This window comes from Cottoperca gobio, chromosome 9, assembly GCF_900634415.1.
Source record: "Cottoperca gobio chromosome 9, fCotGob3.1, whole genome shotgun sequence".
In the NCBI taxonomy this organism is placed as follows: domain Eukaryota; kingdom Metazoa; phylum Chordata; class Actinopteri; order Perciformes; family Bovichtidae; genus Cottoperca; species Cottoperca gobio.
The window spans coordinates 798,882-821,912 of NC_041363.1; the positions used below are offsets into that span (position 1 = coordinate 798,882).

A 23,031-nucleotide genomic window follows, 5' to 3' on the forward strand; every position below is an offset into this window, starting at 1 on the left:
AGTTTCCATTCCTTCAGGGGGAGTGAGGAGAAGAAAAGGCCCCACACAGTCTCTATTTGGGTAGCAAGCAGAGCAGTGGCTAAGGATTCTGTGTGTGTGTGTGTGTGTGTGTGTGTGTGTGTGTGTGTGTGTGTGTGTGTGTGTGTGTGTGCGTGTGTGTGTGTGAGGGAGGAAGGAGGGGGCTTGCAGCTGGGTTTGTTTATCGTCGTGCAGTTGCAGCGTTGCTCATAAGGTGAGGGACACAATCGATCACATGAAAAATGTCTCTAAAAGTGTTAACGAGAGGGCGGGGGGCATTCAGCTTGTGCTGTCACAAAGGTGCATTACTTGTAATGTTTATGCATGTTAATGTTAGCCAGAACTCCTTGTGAGCCCTGCTTTGTGTCGAGCCGACAGCATGCACCATGGGAGAGGCTGGAGGGCTGTGTGGGTGTACGGCAGAGCTGGCTGCCACAGAGCACATCTCTGTGTCCACAGCACACTGTGCCCAGAGCATCGCAGAGCTGCTCGGCTGCTTTCACTCAAGGGCTTCATCTACCTCGGGAGAGTGCTGCAAAGATGGAAAATTGCTAAATTAAGAAACTCCGGACTGAGATCCATCTCAGCTGTAAATACTTTTCTTGAGTCACAAAGTTTAGATGTCAAGTCAATGTGGAACACGATGTAAAAGAGAGTTCAAGCTTTATTTAACATGTGAGCCGCACAAGTCTCAGATCACGACACTGAGCGACTGTGAGAGTGAGGCACGTCACAGGGTATGCTTCAAACAAAGGGCTTGTCTGGTTGTCAAGCCTGGAGGCCCCTCCCCCAACACCTTTCCAATGTTTGGGCTGTTTTCAACCATTATTTTAACTTTCCGAAGATCTGCCAAATCTGCCAAACCCGCCCGCTGCACAGCGACCCGGCTCTCTTTACTCTCCTCACACAAACACTTTCATGTGTACTCCTAACTGTGTGTTTAGACAAAACGCAAAGCGGCTTTTAGAAGTGGCACGATTTCCAAACAAGTGGAAGTAGACATGAGTTATCCTGTGGCGGCATGAATTGACGCAAAAAAACTGTGTACATGCACATAAAAAAAAGCTAAAAATATGCACGTATCTCAGGGCTTTATAAATCTGCTGCGTGAACACAAAGAGACAAGAGGGGACAGAGCTGAAGACAAACACAGTCCCACTCCCCCGAACACGCTCGCTGCGTCGGGTGCGAGCTAGCTTACAGCTACATCTGGTACATTGCCAGGCTACCAGGAAGTCAACGCTCCAAGCCGAGAAATAGTAACTACGCTACATAACCGCGGGAAAATATCCATTTCTTACTTTTACACTTTGATTTTTGCATCATGTGTTAATTAATGAGTTTTATGTTTGCTGGTCGATGAGTGTTGTTTTAGCTCTTTGGACAGAGCCAGGCTAGCTGTTTCGGTTTCTAGTTTTTATGCTAAGCTAGGTTAAACTCAGCTAAGCGTCTGGATTTAGCCGATATTTACAGACATGAGGATGGTATCAATCTTTCTGCTGACTATTTCACTGCCAACAGTAAGTGGTGTATCCAAGCACACAGATCTCTCAATGAAGGATTGTTCTGCTTTACTACAACTCGGGTCTTGTTTGTGTTCTGATCAAAGTATTGATACATTTCACTCCTCAAAGTGAGTGCACTGACCCGGGAACATGGCAACATCAATACAACTCACTTAGAAGCAGCGAGAAGATCGACCAGTCCGTAAACCCACCCAAAAACTATGGAAGAAGATGTGCGCCAACTCCAATCAGGATGTCACCAGGACGTCGGTCGGTGATGGATGTTTACAGACCGACCTTTGTTTTCTCTTCCAAACATATGTTACGATGCTGAGGGTTTGTTCAAAACATGCATGAAGTTGCTACGTTTCCAAATCTCAAAGTAAAGAGAATAAAGTAATTACTGATAGAACAGATGAACAAAACTACAAAATTAAATCCTTTCTGGGCAAAAGAGAAGATGCCACGTGCACATTTGTCCACCAACAGGAAGTCAACATGAGCGCAGATGAAGAACCGTGCCAGAAAATTCCCTCACGTATTGTCCCTGAAATACATCGAGCTGGAAGTCCTTGTGACTAGTTTGAGTGTGGCGCAGCTTCCTCTATGTTCATATAATCCCTCAACAGCTCAAAGTTTAACTCAACGCCACGTCACGATTGTCCTTCTGCAGGAGTTCATCCATCATTTGTGATTTTATAAAGCTGAAGAGACCGGAGAGAGTTGGACAGACGACAGTAGATGTTTGTCCTTGTTGGTACAAAGAATCCCAGACTGTGATGTGAGGAGACGTCTGATGTCATTTCTGAACCTCACTTTTCCTCTCGATGCCATCCGGATCCACCAAAGTGCAAAAGTCAGTGTGCAGCTGTAACCCTTTGAATACAGCATCCTTGATTAGGACTCATGCTGAGGGAGAGGAAGATAATTACCAGATTGTAAATTAATGCCATAAATGATGATGAGGATGAATGGAGCATTGTTGGATCTCAAATCAAGTCCGTGTAATTTTGCGCAGATGGACGACTTTAAGTCTCCCTCCTGCACTTCCTTCACTGTGATGTCTCCGTTTTTAAAGCTCAATGTCTTTCAAGATGATTATTCATGATGCTTTTCTCATGTTCTCCTGGAATCTTTGGCTGGCAGGTTTGAGAGCACAAATTGAATCATGATGAAGCCATTTCATGTGCACAGCAACACAACTGCTGTGGACACGGCCTCCATCTGAAGAGGAAGCTTGGCTCACAATGGAGAAGAAGTGACGCACATATTTAAAGCTGCTCTGCTTTCTGAATATTGTGGTTTTGTAGAGTTGCAGATAAGCAGTTCCTGCACAGTGCACCAGTGTACGCTGACGGGACACGTGCGAGAGAAATGCAAAGACGTGTTTGTTTGTATTTTTCATTTCTGGCTTGCAGACAGAAAACATGAATATGTGGAGAGAGCTGAAGGAGCAGCACACTGAGGTTTCCTCTGTGCTTTATACAATCTATGGCTGTGCTCATCAACTGTGAATCACAGACAAGCTCCTATTCTCCATTCCAAGTGTGCAGCGGTTACTTGAACTGTTTCTGTAGAGACGGAGTGAAAGCACCTCTCAAATCCAGCCTGAAAGAGTTTGGCTACTAACTTCCAACAAACAAACATTTATCAGCGTGGGCTGCAGCATCCTGACATTTGAAACCTACAATGAGCTCGGACTCTGGCCTCCCCCCGCTGAGCAGTGAGGCTGCCTCCCCAGCACGAGGTAAGAGTTATGTGAGAGGTATTTTGGCCTCAGCCTTCGAGCACACAGAAGCATCATTAGGCGAAAGTAAATGCAGCGTGTTTTCTGCTTCTCCTCCTCGTTTGCAACCAAATGTCACAAATTGCCTGCATTAGTCACGGCAAGGGCAGTGCATCCAGGCAAGTCATCACAGGCAGCCGAGCTCTGTGGCTCGGCGTGTTGCGAAACTCCCACGCAGAGGAGCGCTCGCCTTGGTTTGTACAGAAAGACGTGGGGCAGCACACCTCCTGTAACACACACTGTTGGCTGGGATCGAGCTCACTGCTGCACAACATGAGTGCTTTCTTTAGAAGAGCTCCTCTAGATCCATGGAGAACATGAGATAACGCAGAGGCTGGGTAAACTAATGGTCTCGATGGAACAAGTATTTGTCATATGATATCATTTAAATAAGTTCAGGACACATTGGAAACATGCGTCCACGTACAAGATGCTGCTTGCTGATGAATCCCTCTCTTACGTTTATTAATGTGTAATCATATTGTTGCTCATCCCACCACACAGCTGTCACTGTCATACTTTCAAATCAAATCAAATCAAATTTATTTGTATAGCCCAATATCACAAATTATACATTTGTCTCAGTGTGCTTTACAGACTGTACAGGTTACGACACCCTCTGTCCTTAGACCCTCGCATCGCACAAGGAAAAACTTCCTAAAAGAAACCCCAAAATTAAAGGGGAAAAAATGGAAGAAACCTCAGGGAGAGCAACTGAGGAGGGATCCCCCTCCCAGGACGGACAGACGTGCAATAGATGTCGTGTGTACAGGATAAACAACATAGTACAAATACAACATTTGACAGAAATTATGTTGTGTTGGAAAAAAAAGAAAGAGAAAGTTTGGATGAATCCAGGAAAATGTCAAAAAGGCTTCCCGGTGTCCAGCAGGACCAGGTCAGCAGGCGCAGCCACGATTCATGATCCTGACGTAAACTTTATCAGTGGCAACCTGCCACATGAGAGACAGAAACTCCGGGGATGATGCCCCGGATGATGAGTTAGTAACATACATTTATATAAATGCATACAGATAGAGAGGGAGAAGAAGAGAGAGGGAGGGGAGGAGAGAGGAAGAGAAGGAAGAGAGCAGGGAGGTGTCCCCCGGCAGTCTAAGCCTATAGCAGCATAACTAGGAGCTGATCCAAGGCAAACCTGAGCCAGCCCTAACTATAAGCTTTATCAAAAAGGAAAGTCTTTAGCCTACTCTTAAATGTGGAGAGGGTGTCTGCCTCCCGAACACAAACTGGAAGCTGGTTCCACTGGAGAGGAGCTTGATAGCTGAAGGCTCTGGCTCCCATTGTACTCTTAGAGACTCTAGGAACCACAAGTAACCCTGCAGTCTGGGAGCGTAATGCTCTAGTTGGTTTATAAGGTACTATGAGATCTTTAAGATATGCTGGAGCCTGACCATTAATTGATTTGTAAGTCAGGAGAAGGATTTTGAATTCTATTCTGTATTTTACCGGGAGCCAGTGCAGTGCAGCTAATACAGGAGTAATATGATCCCGTTTCCTTGTTCTTGTCAATACACGTGCCGCTGCATTTTGGATCAACTGAAGAGTCTTAAGCGACTTTTTGGGACAACCTGATAACAATGAGTTGCAGTAATCCAGCCTTGAAGTAACAAATGCATGGACTAGTTTTTCTGCATCATTTTGAGACAGGATGTGTCTTATTTTTGCAATGTTCCGTAGATGAAAGAAGGCAGTCCTTGAGATTTGTTTTATGTGGGAGTTAAACGACAGATCCTGATCAAAGATGACGCCAAGATTCCTTACAGTGGTGCTGGAGGCCAAGTTAATGCCATCCAGAGCGTCTATGTCATTAGAAAATGCGTTTCGGAGGCGTTTAGGGCCAAGTATAATAACTTCAGTTTTATCTGTGTTTAACATCAAAAAGTTGCTAGACATCCAAGTTTTTATGTCCTTAAGGCATGAAGTTTAGCCAATTGATTGGTTTCATCTGGTTTAATTGATAGATATAATTGGGTATCATCCGCATAACAATGAAAGTTTATAGAGTGGTTCCTTATAATATTGCCCAAAGGAAGCATATATAAGGTGAATAGAATCGGTCCAAGTACAGAACCCTGCGGAACTCCAAGACTGACTTTGGCTGTCCTGGAGGATTTATCGTTAACAAGTACAAATTGAGATCGCCCGCTTTCCCTTTCTGAAGTCAATGTTATTGCACATGCACACATTTAGTGGCCGAGAAATCTAGCTGGGAAAAACATCCCGACCCGGATTACAGAAACAGGGGTCTCCTACCCGCAGGACACTGCAGACAGTGAAGCAGTGACTGAAAGCAGCTACAATGGAGATGAACAAGGGGGTGATAGGGGTCTCTGCTCGGGAGGAACCTGCAGAGTTATCCCCTGAATCTGCTAAACATCCAAAGAACTGGTTCACTCTCACCGCTCTCATAGCTCGTTTCTCTGTAAGTGCAGTTCACCATAGCAACTCAAGAGGATATGTTAATGTCCTGCCAATGGAAGAAGTGGTTTCACACAAGTGTTCAAGTCCTGAACTTTCATAATAAGTCATAATGTGCTCTTCACCAAATGTAATGCCGTTTCCAAGCAAACTGCAACTCCTTGTTGTTCCCCACCGCATGGCTTTGGTACAAAAACATCTTTGGTATAACGTTTTCCAACTGGCGGCAGTAGCGTCAGTCCGTCCCCAAATGGACCAAGCATGGAGTGCCAGTTCACCTCCTGGGCACTGCTGAGGTGCCTTTGAGCAAGGCCCCGGACCCCCACACGGCTCCCCGGGCGCTGTATGTATGAAAGCGTTGATGTTAGCTTCAGGAGATGAGTTGATTCACGGCACACTTTTTATATAACGTAAGTTTTAATCTTCAGGCTTTGGGGAAGGTTTCAAGTGTTTTCCAGTTTTGAGTCATTGGTGTTAAAGTCCAAGTCGAGTCCAATCTGACAACTACTTAGTGTTGGGCTCTTCAGGAGAACTCCGTCAGGCCGAAGGTCAGGAAGCTGAGCATCATGACTTCATCAGTAACGCTGAACGTGAGGTCTCTGGTGACGTCTCTTTATGTCAAGAATCTGTTTCAGCCGAGTGTGTTGCCAATCACGCACGATGTAGCAATTACAGGCTGCTCATGGAAAGTCACATCCCTTCATCATAAAGCAAGAGACCGTAATCGACAATATGTCAGGACATAAAGCGATGGCGTACAGTACGCCAGTAAAACTAAACTGAAGAAAAAGCAAAGCCGCTCTCTCCTGGTGTTACCTGACAAAAAGCAGGTGTGCTTGTTATTTCTAGATTCCACGATGGTTATAATGGAGCTTTCTTGGCTCGCAGCATCCGTCATGTACACACACCTCGTCAGTCTCCGGCTGAGCTCGTGCAGAACAAGCAGATCCAGGGTTTAGCTGGTGACGGTTGCTTTAATGACACGCATGTTTGTTCTGCCAAAATGCCCTTTCATGGCAAGACTTGCTCTTGTCTTGGAGAACTCCACTTCAAACACGGTGAATGTAGATGGATGACCCGTCTCTGGGGAAGTCCGTCCTGCAGAGGCCTGACAGTCCAAATATTTAGTCTCTCTATTGTTAGTCTCACGCTGTTAAAGCACAACGTTTGGAAAGTGAATGTGGTTGTGATAACAGTGACATGCACTCCTAAATAATCATATCTGCATTGCTCTGCTGCAGAGCGCTCGTATGGAACCTCTCCACTGAGAGCAGGACTGTTGCTCCTGACAGGAGGCTTTCTCATGAGCCTGAGCAGAGCCAGGGAAACAACCCTGCTGTCTCCTACAACCCTGTATCTGCAAACTGTTGTTGGACGCCATGAAGCGCTCTGAGTGCCTCCATTATTAAACCATCACGAGGTGTCGTCTCTTAAGTACTTTGGAGACTCTTGTTTTCGCCCCTCACATGCAGAGGTCTTCGTTAATGGAGAATTGAACTTGTTTTTTCACGTTGTCCTCATTCTGATTTGATTGTAGCTCAAAAATAATTCACAGCAATTTGTTGACACTTTTATTCTTCATTTCAACCTTTTGCAGCCAACGAACTTTGATTGTGGTGCCATCTGTCACCATCCATCACTGCTGCGTAATGCATTTAACATTCTGCACGCTGTCGCAGAAGGTTTTCTCCTGGCCTCCGTTCAAGAAGAAGAGGAAGAAGAAGAAGAAGGTGAGACAGCTGTAAAACTCATTGAATTGATAAGTTGAACAAAGCTATTACTCTTAAAGCTCTGTTTGCTGCATCCACACTTAAAGCAAATGAAGAGCTTTGTGTTTTCTGTCGCTCTGCAAGAACTCTTACCAACACAATGGGATGCAAATAGAATAACATTTAAATAGAGGGATTTCACACCTTCAGCCTTATCGTGGAACGAGGCAGAGCTGGCAGGAGATGGACACTCGCAGCTCAGCAGATTGACTTTAGCCTGTAGTGTGTAATTAGGTTGGATAAGGAAGCACTTCCCCAACGTTTGCATGTCCAGCGAGCACAAACAGAGCTGTATTAGATCACCAAGCTGCCAATGATAAGATAATGTCCACAAGATAAGACTCTTCTTACCAAGTTAAACCTCTGATCAAAGCTAAACTAAAACCTTCTCCTGCAGGGACGCTTCATTTGATATTAATGAACTATGTGCGGGGCTCTTTTAACGCTTCGTTCCCTCATACACAATTTGGGAAACACTCGTATAAAAGCAAGTGAGAGCTTTCAGATCCTGGAACAATAAATCTCATGCATGAGTATTTATAGAATCCTCAAAGTCTCCTTTCACCATCTCAGACAAATATTGTGTCAGCTGCAAGACGAAGAAGACAAACACAGACAAACATTCATGTTACTTTACATGTCGTTATGTTCTCCACACACAATCAAGCTTAAGTTTTACAAAAGAACAGCAGATATCAACAACCACAGCTTGAGAAAGGGTTCAACTCTTTCAGCGACTTGAGTTGTGCGAATACTGGAGGGACAGCCGAGCTGCTGGAGGAAAGATAAAGAAGTAATTGTTTGATTTGTGCTGTTGTGGTTGCATAAATACGAGAAGCCTGTAACTGGTAGTTATTCCAAATGAAATCAGCATATCATCTAAACTTGTGTTGCTGTGTGAGAGACATGCCTCCACAGGTCAGAGATGGAGCCCAGAGACATGACAACAAACACAAACTAGATGCAAAGCTCTCAGTTACAGACAGAGCTGTTCACTTGTACAAGAGGAACCCTAAATGTAGACAGAGACCTTCTAACTAACCTGCTTTATGTTAATTACCACTACGTTCTTTAATGTTTATTAAGCAAACATTTATGGCATCACATGATGTGACGTTTAAAAGAGATTATAAAGTTAGAAAAGATTGTGTGTTTTTTGTCAACGCCTCACTTTGCTAATTAAACTCATCACCCGGAGTTTCCCTGCAGCCCCTGAAGGCGTCTGTGCACGTGCCCGTGAGTCCTCTGTGTGTGTCTCATTTCATATTAATTAAATGAGCCTCACTTTACTGGAGGAACTTCCTCAGGCTGTCATGTTGCCCCCTGCTCCTCGCAGCAGTGAAACACCTTCATTCTGTGCAGTAACAACTCGAGTATTACCACAAAGCAGCTTTATGTTTCTCAATATTAATCCGTGTGTTGTCTTCACAAAGGAAGAACACGCCGGGGAGTGAGGGGAGGTGCCGGGAGACTTTCTACACACTGTGTAATTAAGCTTTTTGACTGACAGCGGAGTGCCAAAAGGCGCAGACGCATTCCGATTGGCCGGGGCGCGCTATACAATCTGCTCTTGTTCCCAAGCCCCGCACAGGCAGAGCACTCCACCTCCCCAAACTCTCACAGGACGCACCAGAGGAGCGCGACGAGGCTGCAGCCAGAGGACAGAGCCTGTGGACTTTACCCAAAACCAGACACTCAACCCGCGCGTCGCCCGGGGAGCTCAGCCTGTCCTCTACCTTTGTTTCTGGGTACGGCTCTGCATTTCTCCATGAAGTGTTGACTCGTCTGTCTGAGCCGCGCTGAGTTGCATTCATTGTGTTGCTGCAGAAAGAAAACATGAGGTGTGCTTCGGAGTCGTTGTGCAGGATGATGCGTCTGGCGGTGACAGTGGCGCTGGTGTCGGCGTGCAGAGCGTCAGAGTACGAGTACCTCAGCTGGAAGTCGGACATGTACACCGGCGGGCGCAGCTACGGCAAGCCGCCCCAGTGCGTGGACATCCCGGAGGACCTGCGGCTCTGTCACAACGTGGGCTACGACCAGATGCTGCTGCCCAACCTGCTGGAGCACGAGACCATGGCGGAGGTGAAGCAGCAGGCCAGCAGCTGGGTGCCCCTGGTGCATAAGAGCTGCCACCCGGGCACGCAGGTCTTCCTCTGCTCGCTGTTTGCGCCCGTGTGCCTGGAGCGGCCCATCTACCCGTGCCGCTGGCTGTGCGAGGCCGTGCGGGACGGCTGCACGCCCATCATGGAGTCGTTCGGCTTCCCCTGGCCGGAGATGCTCACCTGCGACAAGTTTCCCCAAGACGACGTGTGCATTGCTATGACGCAGCCCAATGCGACCGAGGCCACCATGCCGACAGGTAATTCACACCTGGCAGGTCTGTTCCATTTCAAAGTACTTCACTAGCATGTATGTATATATTATGTAAGGGTGGTGTAAGGAGGGTGTACAGCACATTACGGTGTCTGGTGTAAGTAAAGGGGGGGGGGACACATCGTCTCTCTGACTGCATCTAATGTTTTATTGTTATTACTGAGAAATCTTTATCAAACTTTACTTCTTTAACCCCCCCCCCAGAACATGTTGACCACACACTGCATAAGATTTAGATTTGTATTTGTTGTGTGTTCACTTATATCTTCTCTGCTGGCGAGATGTTGACTTGTTCTATATATTGTGATGTAGTGTCACAGTAAAGAACTGAAGTCTCTCAGCAGTCCCTGTGACATCCAACATCACAGCTGACTGAACCACCATCAACAAGTATTCATTCAAACTCCATACAATCACAACATCGTGTCTAATACGTTGTGTAAATGTTATTTCCCTGTATGTCTACATGTTAGTTTCAAAGACACGAGTTAAAAACATTTAAATATATTACGTATGTAATGCTCACATCGGATTCATATCGAAGCTGAAACCCTAAATGTTTATAACCCTCTCTTTATAAATGATTAGGCATTTCATGTCCATCAAGTGGCTACAAGGCAGCCATTTGGATTCCTTAATATAAGCATGCATTCAGACCTGAGACAACAAACAGCCCCCACCATGGCTCTGTGTAGAAGTCGACACCTGTGCAGTTAAACGGGCTGAGAATGTTGTCTCAGGGCTGAAGGTGTGTTTGCAGATGCAAATCCCAACACAAACAAACCCAATACAACCTTTTGGGGGGACATCAGCTGTGAAACTCTGGATTTGATCTCATTTAAACAAAGCCCCCCCACCCCCCTGCTCCTTAAAGAAAGTCTTGTGCTTATGTTTTCTTTTTAATCTCCAAACTGTCGTATAAGCTGCGGCGTCTGTGTGAATGTAGCTGCTTGCTATTGACTGGCAGTCATATATTAAAAAGCTGTAACAGATGGTAGTGATTTATTCCAAGGTGTTTGTTGAGCCGGAGAACAATGCTGGGAGGAAGTCCAGCAGCGAACAGTGAATACCTGCATTCATTCACGCGCTCTGCCGTCACTGACCAACGCTCTCTGTGGAAACATGGGAAGACCAAGACATAATTTGAAAAGTATGCACTGTCCAAATAACGTGCGTTAAAATGTGAGGGGAGCGAGAGCCAGCGGCTTCTAAACAAAGCCAGACACCGAGTCAGACACTTCATGCAGCATCAGTGAGGGGGGGGTAGTTCAGATAAATGCTCCTCCAGCACTAACAAGATGAGCCAGGCTGACAAATACCAGAGAAACCCCGAACAAGAGCAACACGTCTGGGGAAGATACCGCTCGGTGTTCAGCACGGAGGGGGACAGTTGGGATGTTTTAAGTAGAAGAGTACTTCTCCAGAGTCGGTGTAGACAGTAGACGCAGGTTAGCTCAGCTGAAGACGTTATCTTGGCTCTCTTCACACACACCAGACACAGGTAATCTTACCTCGCAGAACCCGGGGGCTGCTAATGTACCGCTGCCTCCATCTGTTAGTCTGTGTCATTGTGTGACTTTGGTGAATCCTAACTAACCAAATGCACATAATTACAAAAACGAACTAAGCGATGGAGGCAGCGGCACATTAGCAGCCCCCGTGTGTTTGATGTGAGCGTAGAGGATATATAACGGCTTCAGCAGAACACTGACATCAGTAATACACAATGGACGAGTACCTCATACCAGCCAACTTCAAAACACCCGGACTGTCCCTTTAACTGCATCAAATCATCACTTATATTCAAATCTGAAGCTCATAAATGGGGAGACTGTGGATCTTCCAGCAATTACACAGTGCTCACTGTGTCTGAGTGTTGTGTGTGTGTGTGTGTGTGTGTGGAGGGGGTGGGTGTTACTGGCCGACAGGCCCGTTTCTCTGGAAAAGACTCCCTTGTCAGGGTCAGGGGACCACACAGAGCTCCAGACATCACCTGTTATCAGTCGGGGGTACACACAGCCGGCCTGTTACTCGGAGGCTCGTGGAATTGACTTTTCTGCCATTAATATTTTCTGATCTCGCGGTCGACGAAGACAAACAAAAGCTGCTTAATGGCGGTGAACAGAGGTCAGCAGCGGTGCTTAGCACGGCGCTGCTGAACACAGGCTGGTGATAATTGATTTAAAGGAGAACCAGGCTGAAACAGGCAAAGGGACCCGTGACTCTGTAAACAGGCTCTGTTTTCATAAGCTCTTCACACCTGGGTGTTACTTTCACAAGCTTTCGTTAAACACATGTAATGGACAACTGGCAGTGGAGAGAGAACTCTTTTTGTTTCCCTCCTTCTTCCCCCTCGATCCAGATCCACGCCGTGTGACATTGAAATGCAGTCGGTTTGAATTAAATGCCGCAGGACGCTGCGATCGCATCGCGGGTCCAACTCTGCTCAGAAAGTAAACTCGGCTGTTTGGCATGAAGCGATCGTTTGCGGGAGTAAAAAGAAAAAGAAAAATTGTGTTCAAATATTTGCAGATCTGCCTCCAGACTGAATTACTCTTTGGCAAAAACACATTTGGGCTCTTTGTCTTCCAAACTATTATTATCTTTGTTTGTAACGTCAGAACATTCCTCTAAGCCTGGATTGAATATCATTACCATTTATTCCGTCCACATTTCTGAACCTTTTCTGTGAGTGTAAGGTGAATAATCGCTGTTGAGCTTCTGAACACGGTCTTAATGTTTCCAGCAGCTCTTAGTTACAGCTGGCTATAAAAGTGCAAGACATTCCTGGCTGAGGTCAGGTCATCAGAGCGTACAAAGGCGACACCAGACACTGCAGCTCTGCATGCACACAGAGCTTCGCTGGCTGCGCAGGTTCTAGTTGAACTCTCCTTCGTGTCTTTGTTCTGTGGTTCTGTGGTTGGTTCTGATCCAACGCTCGCATCGCTGCAGCTGTAACATTTCGTCTCTTCTGCACTGACTTGTTCCTTCATCTTTTCCAACAGGTTACTCTCCAATCTGCCCTCCATGTGACAATGAGATGAAAACAGACGCCATGCTGGAGCACATGTGTGCCAGCGAGTTCGGTAAGCCCCCTCCCGACACCAACACAGCATGCAGACCCCCCCCCCCCGCTGTGATACGCCCCGACAGGTATCACAGCGCTGCATGGCACGAGACGTCTTTAAGTTCCTATGGAAGGATGTGAAGGTGCATCTAGAATCTGTTGTTCCCCACCAGCAGCACATTCCTGCAGCTCAGTTGGGATGGTTCCACGAGAGGTTTACCTCGGGGTCAGATGCACCAGGCCCGTCTGCACGATGCTCTGTCACTAATGAATTGGGGTCATTAAAGTCTTTATGTGGCAGGTCAGCAGTAAAGTGGGATGTTTGTTCTGCTGTCTGGATGCACTGTTGTTGCAGAATACCATCTGCACACTTGGATGTTCCCACATGAAGGAGTCAAAGGGTAACTCTGCATGTCCCGTGTTTGTGTCTGAGATGGGACCGTTTGTGAGGTGCAGTGTTCTGCAGAACCCCGGCAGCGTACGTCCACTAAGAGTTCTTGTTAATAAAGAGTCAACATCATGGAGGAGTTCAAGCTTTCCTTCACCTTCCTCCTGATCCTGTTGTTGTGTCATGTGACTTGTTGACCACGGTGGAAACGTCATGGCTGAACATTTAGAGGAGACGTTAGTTGAGCTCAGTGAACGGCTTCACTTACTGCATGTCACTATGAAACGAGGAAGAGCAGAACATCTGACAGTTTGAATGGTCTTGAGTACGATGCGTCGTGCGAGCCACGTTGTCCTCTCAGTTCAGATATTCGTACTTTTAATTCAAGCATTCGAGCATTTTGAATTCAAAGATCACAGATGATATAAACTGAGCCGCACGGCGCTAACGTTAGCTTGTCACTCAACCTCCGAGCCCAAACACAACTTATTTATTATTCTTCGCATGCTGTTACTAATCTGTTATATTTTGTAAATCAAAAACATGTGTTGTATGTCCAAACTGTCTGCACGTCGGCACCAAAGCGTCTTAATCAGTAACACTGAAGGGTGTGTGTTCTCGTGTTGTTCTGTGGAGTATTATAACATCCAGGGATCAGAGATCAGACGATCAGAGATCAGAGATCAGACGATCAGAGATCAGACGATCAGAGATCAGAGATCAGACGATCAGAGGATCAGACGATCAGAGGATCAGACGATCAGAGATCAGACGATCAGACGATCAGAGATCAGAGATCAGACGATCAGACGATCAGACGATCAGAGGATCAGACGATCAGAGATCAGACGATCAGACGATCAGAGATCAGACGATCAGACGATCAGAGATCAGACGATCAGACATCAGAGATCAGACGATCAGACGATCAGACGATCAGACATCAGAGATCAGACGATCAGACGATCAGAGATCAGACGATCAGACGATCAGACATCAGAGATCAGACGATCAGACGATCAGACATCAGAGATCAGACGATCAGACGATCAGAGATCAGACGATCAGACGATCAGACGATCAGACGATCAGAGATCAGACGATCAGACGACTGATTAGAAAGCAGACAGAAACAAACGAGCAGCGAGGGAACATCTTCGGCGGATCTCTTCATTTAGTTGTGGAAGTGTAACCCGAGGAGCCGGAACGATGGAAAGTCTTGAGCTGAATTAAAAACACAAACATGACTGAAGGAGATGCGAGGCTTTCATGTTTCATCCTCTGGCTGCACCTAAACTTGCGGCAGCTTGAATTCCAGGTGCCATGCAGCGCAAACAGAGACTGCACATTGGAAACAGACTTTCTTCCAGTTCTCAGGAAAAGTTTAAAGTTACATTTGTTTAACGAATTGCGTCGCTGTTTATGCTGCGGTGGTGGGACTCGCCTCTTTCTGTCTGCATGCTGGTTTGCCAAGACCGGAGTGGCACATTACTGGCTTGTTTCATCTGGGATGAAGACAGATGTTGTTTTGCTTGCTTGTCATAAGCCCCCTAACCAGCTGACATGTGAGGATACACAGACAGATTTAGTACCAGGCGGAGGACGAGACTGCTGATGTTGCAGGTTTGCACCCACAAGGGCCTGCCTCCTCTAGAACGCAACAAGCGCCCGTGACTTCACATGCGTGTGAGTTCATGGCAGCATGTGAACATGCAGACATCAGATCGCATCGCTGCCGCTCTCACCGGCGTGTTTGTTGCTGCTTCCAGCAGGCGGATGGACCTCAGCCTTGGTCTGAGGAGCTACTATAAATACATGTGATGGCCTCTTGATTTAATGTGTTGTCTAGAGGAGAAAGACAATATGCACAGGGGAAGGAACCCCAGGCTTTAATCATGGTGTGTTTTATCTCCAGCTTGCTGATTGTTACTTTGACTCCACTGGAAGGAGACGGAGCTGCTGGAGCTGCAGAAACCTTTGTGTTTGGTGAAGTCCACATCATGTGACTTCTGTCTCCGTGGAACCAGTGAATTCCACTGAAATCTTTATTAATCAGCGTGGACCAATCATGTGTAAAATACCCCCCCCCACACACACACACACACCTTGGCAGGGAAACAGCATTTTTGTCCACTGAAAGCCTCCCTTACTGGAAGTTGTGAAAGATCTGTTCTCAGCAAAGGTGTGAAGCAGTTTCTATCATTTGAAGCATAAATGCTTCCCAACAATTGCACAAGTGCGTTGGACAGTTTGTCTGCGACAGCAGCAGAGTGGGGGGTTGGGGGGGGGGTCTGGATGTGACGCTGCTCTGGTAGAGGACGGAGATTTGTGTAAGTTGTGTTTCCAACGTCAGAGTGACTGTAACAAGTAACAGGTCTCAGTGCAGCACGTTCACTTTCTCTGGTGAGGCCTCACACACACACACACACACACACACACACACACACACAGCTCTCAGCTGGTAACAGATTTACGGCTCATCCCACTCCACACTTTGTTCCCACCACACTTTATCTCTGTGCTTAAGGTTTTACGGCTGCTCGTTGTCCCAGGACCTCCAGCCCCCTCCAGTTACAGCTCTGCTCTCCGCACCGCTCACTTTGTTGTTGTTGCCAAATTGCTCCTTTCCTTTGCTGACACAGTAAACAACAGCAGCCCTGTGCCCCGCTCTGATCACTGCAGTGCACCCCCCCCCCCCCAGCTTTATGACGGCCCGGGAGCTGCAGGTCCCGTCTGAGCCTCTGAACCCGCAGAGGAAATCAGGTCAGGGGTCAGGGAGCCCCCCCCCCAAACTACAGCGCTGCATTACTTCAGATAATTAAGAGAAAGTTAGTCAAACGTTAAATCTGGTTTTTATTAAATAAATAATAATAATTATTAATAATAATAAATAAATAAAAATACTTATTTTAAGTCTAAATGTTTTCAGTGAATCCACAAAAACAATTAAACAGTTTAATTTATTCTCAAAACGTTGTTGTTGCATCTTCTCTCTATATTACACAAACACTTACATCTGGTTTGATAATTATAGACTAGATGTACACTTTAAGGAGATCAGTTAAATGTTGAGGCTATATTATCTTTTCTTACGATGTTTAATTTGTAAAGATTCAAAGTGTCATGAAATGAAGCATCAGGAGGAACCTCTGGATTACATGCAGCGAGAACATAACTCACATCCCTGCAGGCCTGGAAGACACGACACCTCCGTCATGTGATCTCAGCAGATCATACGTTTAGAGCTTTATGGATATTGTTTTATTAATATCCTTCACATCCTGTAGTAGTAGTAGAGTATAGTTATAGTTAATACATGTGGTTATGTATCCAGTCTGTTGAAGGTAAAGTATAAGGATGTTGTTTGGTCCTGGTGTGTGTCCAGGGACAGTTCCAGCTTTGTTCACTGAAGGTGATGTGAACTTCTCACTGTATTCAGAGAGCTCTCCACCAACACGAGGTGCAGAGAGAGTTCACAGGATTATCAAGATGAAGTCCTTCCAGGGGTGGGCCAGGCCGTCTCTCTATGACTCACTAATTATGAATGCTGCTCACTTTGATTCCAGCGAACACTAAGCCTCCTCACAGAGGCCGTTAGAGAGCAGAGACGGAGGATAAGAGTCTTAATCCGCACCATGTGCTCTTAATCCTGGGAAAACCAGGGCCGCGCGTCTTTAACTCTTTAATTAGCGACGGGAGATACGGCGCAGAGGCCCAGATGAAACGTTTGGAAGTATCTTAAAGTGCCAGTTCAGGCGTGATCGTGTGACGCGTGAGTCCAGATGGGTCTGAAGCTCTGGGTTTAATTGGACAGAAGTTTTTTATCCAAATCTTTGCTGGAGTGTGAAAAAGACTCAATCAGGCCGCTGCCCGCACGGCAGGTCACAAGATTTATCATCGCCGCCACGTAGATTGGAAACAGCACGCTCCCCCCCCCTCACGTTGCCGTGTCACAAGGCTGTCTGTGCCACATACACACACACACACACACACACACACACACACACACACACACACACACACACACACACACACACACCACTGTGTGTCAGTAGCAAAGGAGAGCATGTAATGTGTGGAGGCAGAGGGAGATTAGGACCACCAGAGTCTGACTCGTGCTCTGATTCAGGAGGGGAGCCGGAGGAAACGCAGAGATTAGAAGGTTAAATAGAGTTTAGTGAAAGATCAGGAGCAGCGTGTCCGTCAGAGGCACGGACATTACTCTCAGTCCTTCAAACACTGAAGTGAGAGGAGATATATATATATATATATATATATATATATATATATATATATATATATATACATACACACCTGTCCACCTGTACAGAGCAGAACTCTATTAGTTCATTGCTAATTATGAGGATTTCAGAATAAGATGATGGGTGTAAGCTGACACTTGGGAACAGAAGTGTGAGGCGCTAATTGCAGTTCTGCTTTTATTTTGAAATGTAAAATGAATCTACAGAAGGTTTAATATGGAGTCTCGGCGTATTGCTGATATATTAGATACATTCCTTTCTGCATATTTTATCCTTCAACAATTTTCCAGTTGATGTTCCAGTAAGAGTTTACAAACACCAGGATATATCTTATCTTATATTATCCATCTTGGACAGGACGCGTTGATATTCTTATCGCCCTGCAGCTTGACACGTCTGCTCTACCTCATGCTTGACTTTATTATCTATATATTTATCATTAAACTATGAAGTCTGTCAAACACTTCAGTTATTCCCAGAAATGATGAAGTCAGCGTTTGTTTGGATTCAGTGAAAGTTTACATGAGATGTAAAGAAGGAGGTTTTACCTGTCCAGGATCACGTTAGCACGCTGCGCCCTGCTCCCTGGTGCTGCTCGCAGCACGCCCTGGTGCTCTTTAAGAATCCACTTTCTGAAGCACGAGGTAAATGTTCTTTCCCTTTTTTCTGTTTCCACCGACAGCTTTCAAGACCAAGATCAAGGAGGTGAAGCGGGAAAACACGGACCGCAGGGTGACCCTGCAGAAGAGGAAGAAGATGTTGAAAGCGGGGAACCTGAAGAAGAAGGACATGAAGGCGCTGGTGTTGTACTTGAAGAACGGCGCAGACTGCCCCTGCCAGCAGCTGGACAACCTGGGGAACCAGTACCTAATCATGGGCCGCAAGGTGGACAAGCAGTACCTCCTCACGGGCATCCACAAGTGGGACAAGTCCAGCAAGGAGTTCAAAAAGGCCATCAAGAAACTCAAGACCTACAAATGTCCCGCCTTCGAGAACGTCTTCAAATAATACGACCCCCCCCCTCCTGTGGTCACATCTCATCCTACATATGAACTTGCACAAGCATTAAAATCCCAAACTTTGCTTTCTATTGTCCTGTTTATATATCTATATATCTTTGTATATTTACAGATATACTTTGAAACGTCCATTGTTAACTTTTAGTCGATTGTGGTGAGTGATGACTCCACAAATAAGGGTTTCCTTTCTTCTTCTTCTTCTTCTTCTTCTTCTTCTTCTTCTTCTTCTTCTTCTTCTTCTTCTTCTTCTTCTTCTTCAGAAAAGGACGTTGTAGTAAAAGCCCTTCCTCACTGAATGCTTCATGTGTGTAGAAACCTTTGTACGCTTCCATTCAACAGGTCAGTGGATTCTTCTTAAAGGGATAGTTGGACATTTTGGCTCAATGAGAAAGTCAGTAGGCGGCTAGCTTAGCTTAGCATAAGTTCTAGAAGAACAGCTAGACGGTCTTTTCCAATAAATAAAACCGATGAATTAGTTTTTGCTTCAGATGAAACATTTTGAACACGTGTTGGTTAGTGAGCGAGGTTTAGCCGGCTGCTTCAAGTCTTTATGCTAACGTGAGCTAACCATCCGCTAGCTTCACATTTAGCGTACAGAAATGAAACTCAAGCAAGAAAAATGTTCAACTATTCTTTTCCATCGGTGGTTGTGATCATATAATAAATGATGAAGCAGTGATTAGACGACCTGTTGAATAACTTATCGACAGACGTGTGAGCGCTGCCGTCAGCTGATTGTTTCAAACTAAAGACTGCACTACCAATCATTCTGATCGCTTCTTTATTCCATTCTTACATTTATTTTTATTACTTGAACACTCTTAAGAGAATAACCTGCATCACGAGATGTTTCTTGTGTGTCACCTGACCTTCTGTCCCTGCAGTAGTCAGTGCTCATCACTAATGTAGTCGTGTTTAAAAGTGTCAAAGTTATCAAAGTGAAAATATTGTTTTAGTTTTCTTGCTGGTCTGTTTTAGCACTAGTGTTTCAGATTTGAATGTCAGCGGTGCATTGCTGCCTGTTACATGTACATACACATTTTACATAAATATGGAAAACTGAACGGTGTCTTATGTTATTTTGGTTATAGTGTTTTCTCGTTGGTGCTCCACCAGCTCGAGGACGGATCGACATGAGATGTGGTCATTTTATCCTCATGACGTAGTTGATCAATGACTTCACCTGCAGCCACCGAGACTCAACACATGGTTTGCTAAAGTACACGTGTACATCTGTCAGTCAAAAGCAAACGCATCAGGTCAAAATGACACTTTATGAGAAACTGCTGGAAGGATTCTGCTCACCGTCCGCTGGCCTTCATCTTTTGTGCTAATTAGTAAGATGGACTTTCCAATGCCAGCTGATCTCAGACTTACATGACCCTAAAACTAATGTACACTTAATCACATTGTAAAAACCTAAAGCAGCTGCTCCGACATATCTCTTCGTCTTCATCATCTAAGTCAGGGGTCGGGAACCTATGGCTCTTTCGATGACGCTATATGGCTCGCAGACAATTTTGAGCTCTGTTTCGCGAAGGGCGGGGCTTCACTCCCGACACAAACACCTACAGTCATAGACAGAGCGGAGGAGAGGAGTGAACTAAATAAAATAACACCCCCCCCCCCCGTCGCACAGACCTCATCCAGTATGACTCACAAGGAAATACATTTACAAATATTTGGCTTTTATGGCTCTCCCAGACAAAAAGGGTCCCGACCCCTGGTCTAAGTGAAGTGTGTATATATTTAAGAGTTTTATCAAACGATGTTAGTTGCTTGTACACTTTTGTCCAACATCTTGTCTGTCCTCAGTTAAACTGTCTCTGCGGTGTTTGTGGAAACATCCAGCGTGTGCTTTGACACTCGTGTCTCTGAAGGTTCACTGTACGTGTGTGTAGACGCTTCAGATGTACCTCATTAACAGCTCGTGCTGGTAGTGAGTTCCAAAGCTTTCTTAACCTAAAGTCAGCGTCGTCTCATCAAGTGTGGAGCTTAAAAGACTTCATGAGCAGGATCAGAATCCAGAGCTCTGACACACGCAGCTTTATTTTCCCTGCACAAAACAGAAACATAGATTTGAGTAACTGGATGATGAATGTTCAAATGTAAACATCTTTACGAGCTGAAATCCATCATGTCAGTGCAACAAGCGTAAACAACAAAACATGAAACCATTGTGTCAATAAAAAGGCTTGTTAAAAACCAGGAAGTATCAAACGGACCCGTCTCGCCCCATCTGGTTCCTGTAATGGCTTTGGTATTGGAAAATATATCTCAGATGTGGACTCTGCTTTCTAATCATTACTTCAGCTGCCTTCAAAAGAAAAGCCGGCCCAGATCCAGCTTTGTCCTATTACGAGACGATAAGCAAGAAACATCCTGTTGGATCCATCGTCGCACCAAAAACCTCAAACTGACAAAGCTGATGAAGAACCATTGTGACTGTTTCCACCTCAGAGGCTCGGAAAGTATTGGATTATCCGTCCAATATTAATACCACACACTGGATGTGAGCACGCTGCTGAGTTGACAAGTGGAAAGTGTGATTGGATGGAGCCTGAAGGTGTGTGAGCAGCAGAACCGGCATGAATGTGCTTCACATACCTTTGTCCTGATGAACACCAACGCGTGCTTTATTGTCTGCTCAACAGCTTGTAAATAATATAGACTTAGAAAAGTACCTGCCAATATTTAGTCATCACGTGCAGAGTACAGAAAACTAATGTTCATTAAAAGGTCATTCTTTCCTCCCAGCCGCTCGGGCTCTTCACGCGAGCGGAGGAAGGAGCATAACTGAGGATCAGCTGTTACGCCGGTGCACTTCCAGGACATGTGATGTAAACGAGGACCATTCGTCCTGGGGAGCTGATTCTCCTGGAAGTCTTTTTGGGCCAAATGCATCAAGTGACTGGAAGTTGTGATTCCACCGACAAACTAGCTTCACAGCTATAGACGTGTTTCTGCAGGACACGGTGACGGTCCTCTGACCAATCGCTGGTCAGCACTGTTCTTACTCCACCCTCCATATCAGGAACCTCAACAAGGAGCAGATACTTTCCACAACTTGTTCTCAACGATAAATAGTTCCATATTGTTTGTGTATCCAAAGCCTGATGTGGGTGATAGAGCTCAGAAACTCTTCAATGAGCACACACACACACACACACACACACACACACACACACACACACACACACACACACACACCGTCCTGTTTACACTCAATAGAGCACCAACAGGAATGAATCCGCAGCTGAAAGTAGTCACACATAAATAAACGGTTCCTTCCCGCTGCAGTAGAATTGTCTGGAAGGTTTTGAGGAATGAATTTGAATATTACTGTATTTGTGAAGTATATTGTTCAGGAGGAGCCGATGTGCTCGGAGCTGAATATTACGATTCCACAAGCGTTTCTTCCCAAAGACTATAAGTCCACCAGAGGAGACTCTGCGTGTCATAGACACATCTGGAGAACCTTTAGACACCACTGCGTATTAAAGATGCAACTCCACAAGCTCACATTAACAGGAGGAAACCATAAAGTGTTATTAAGACTTATAGTGCAATATTGGCAGCAAATAGGCCATCGTAACACGACTTTATTATTTTATGTCTCCTCACCAGGTCCAACTGTTTGCTTTTATGGATCTCTGAAGCATGGCTGAGTCTTAATCCACGTATGTGCCTTCAAAGCGGCTGCCATTGCCCCAACTGCTATAAAACTGTCCTTTGTATTTAATAGTGAAGCTGTTTTATGGCGCAGCAGCAGCAGAAACCTCAGAGGGTCACTTTCATAAAGCAGCAACATACAGACGAACATGTAGAGTGACATTACAATGACTTCCTGTAGCGACACGTGAAATAATTCATCTTTAACCGTTTGAAGTGGATTTTGAAATTCTAAAATACAACATTAGCACGAGTTGATCTAGAGTGTGAGACGTTGACAAAGAGCGGGACGCTTGGGCACGCTGCGTCTCAAAGCAGGTTCCTCTGGTAGATTAGTCATATCACTCCTGTGGCTGTTACCCGCCCAGAACCTCAGGCTGTTTGCGTTTCACGAGTGCAGCTCGCAGCCTGCGATCACCACTACACCAACCATTGGAATCCCGGCGGAGAAGCTAAGAGGAAAATGAAACAGAGAAACAATTGTTTTCTTATTCAGTCCTAGAGTGAGCAGCAGGAGGGGGGGGGGGGATGGACTACACATGTGGCCCGCGGGGCATATGTTTTTGAATAATAGCCATTAGTTTTAAGAGGGTGATGTCATTGCAGGATTGCTGTTCCAGTAACTATATTCCTGCAGTCCTGGATGGGATCCCTGAAATGACTCCTGCAGTGCGTGTTTCTTATTCTTCACGCAGGAAGGTGAAGAAATATTTGCAATAAACATGTATGGATG

At 45.6% G+C, this 23,031-nt stretch overlaps 1 protein-coding gene across 4 annotated transcripts; it reads left to right on the top strand.

Annotated features, from left to right (window-relative positions):
* Positions 1-106: 106 nt before the first annotated feature.
* sfrp1a (secreted frizzled-related protein 1a) lies at positions 107-19,690 on the top strand. 4 transcript variants are annotated; one of them, XM_029440600.1, is made up of 5 exons: positions 107-232; positions 7,346-7,478; positions 8,955-9,894; positions 12,896-12,976; positions 18,290-19,690. In XM_029440600.1, exons 3-5 carry the CDS (start codon positions 9,354-9,356, stop codon positions 18,613-18,615), a joined length of 948 nt encoding a protein of 315 aa, XP_029296460.1. In that variant the 5' UTR covers positions 107-232; positions 7,346-7,478; positions 8,955-9,353; the 3' UTR covers positions 18,616-19,690. The 4 variants fall into 4 exon arrangements, with proteins under 4 accessions (XP_029296460.1, XP_029296461.1, XP_029296462.1 ...); XM_029440601.1 differs by having other exon boundaries at positions 9,099-9,894; XM_029440602.1 differs by having other exon boundaries at positions 9,109-9,894.
* The last annotated feature ends 3,341 nt before the right edge of the window (positions 19,691-23,031 follow it).

What these genes read in the sequence shown, in the direction of transcription:
- sfrp1a (XM_029440600.1), top strand. Translation starts at nt 9,354, where the DNA reads ATGAGGTGTGCTTCGGAGTCGTTGTGCAGGATGATGCGTCTGGCGGTG. An exon ending in AGGTAATTCACACCTGGCAG is followed by an intron (nt 9,895 to 12,895) that starts GTCTGTTCCATT and finishes CTTTTCCAACAG; the next exon opens with GTTACTCTCCAATCTGCCCT. An exon ending in CATGTGTGCCAGCGAGTTCG is followed by an intron (nt 12,977 to 18,289) that starts GTAAGCCCCCTC and finishes TTCCACCGACAG; the next exon opens with CTTTCAAGACCAAGATCAAG.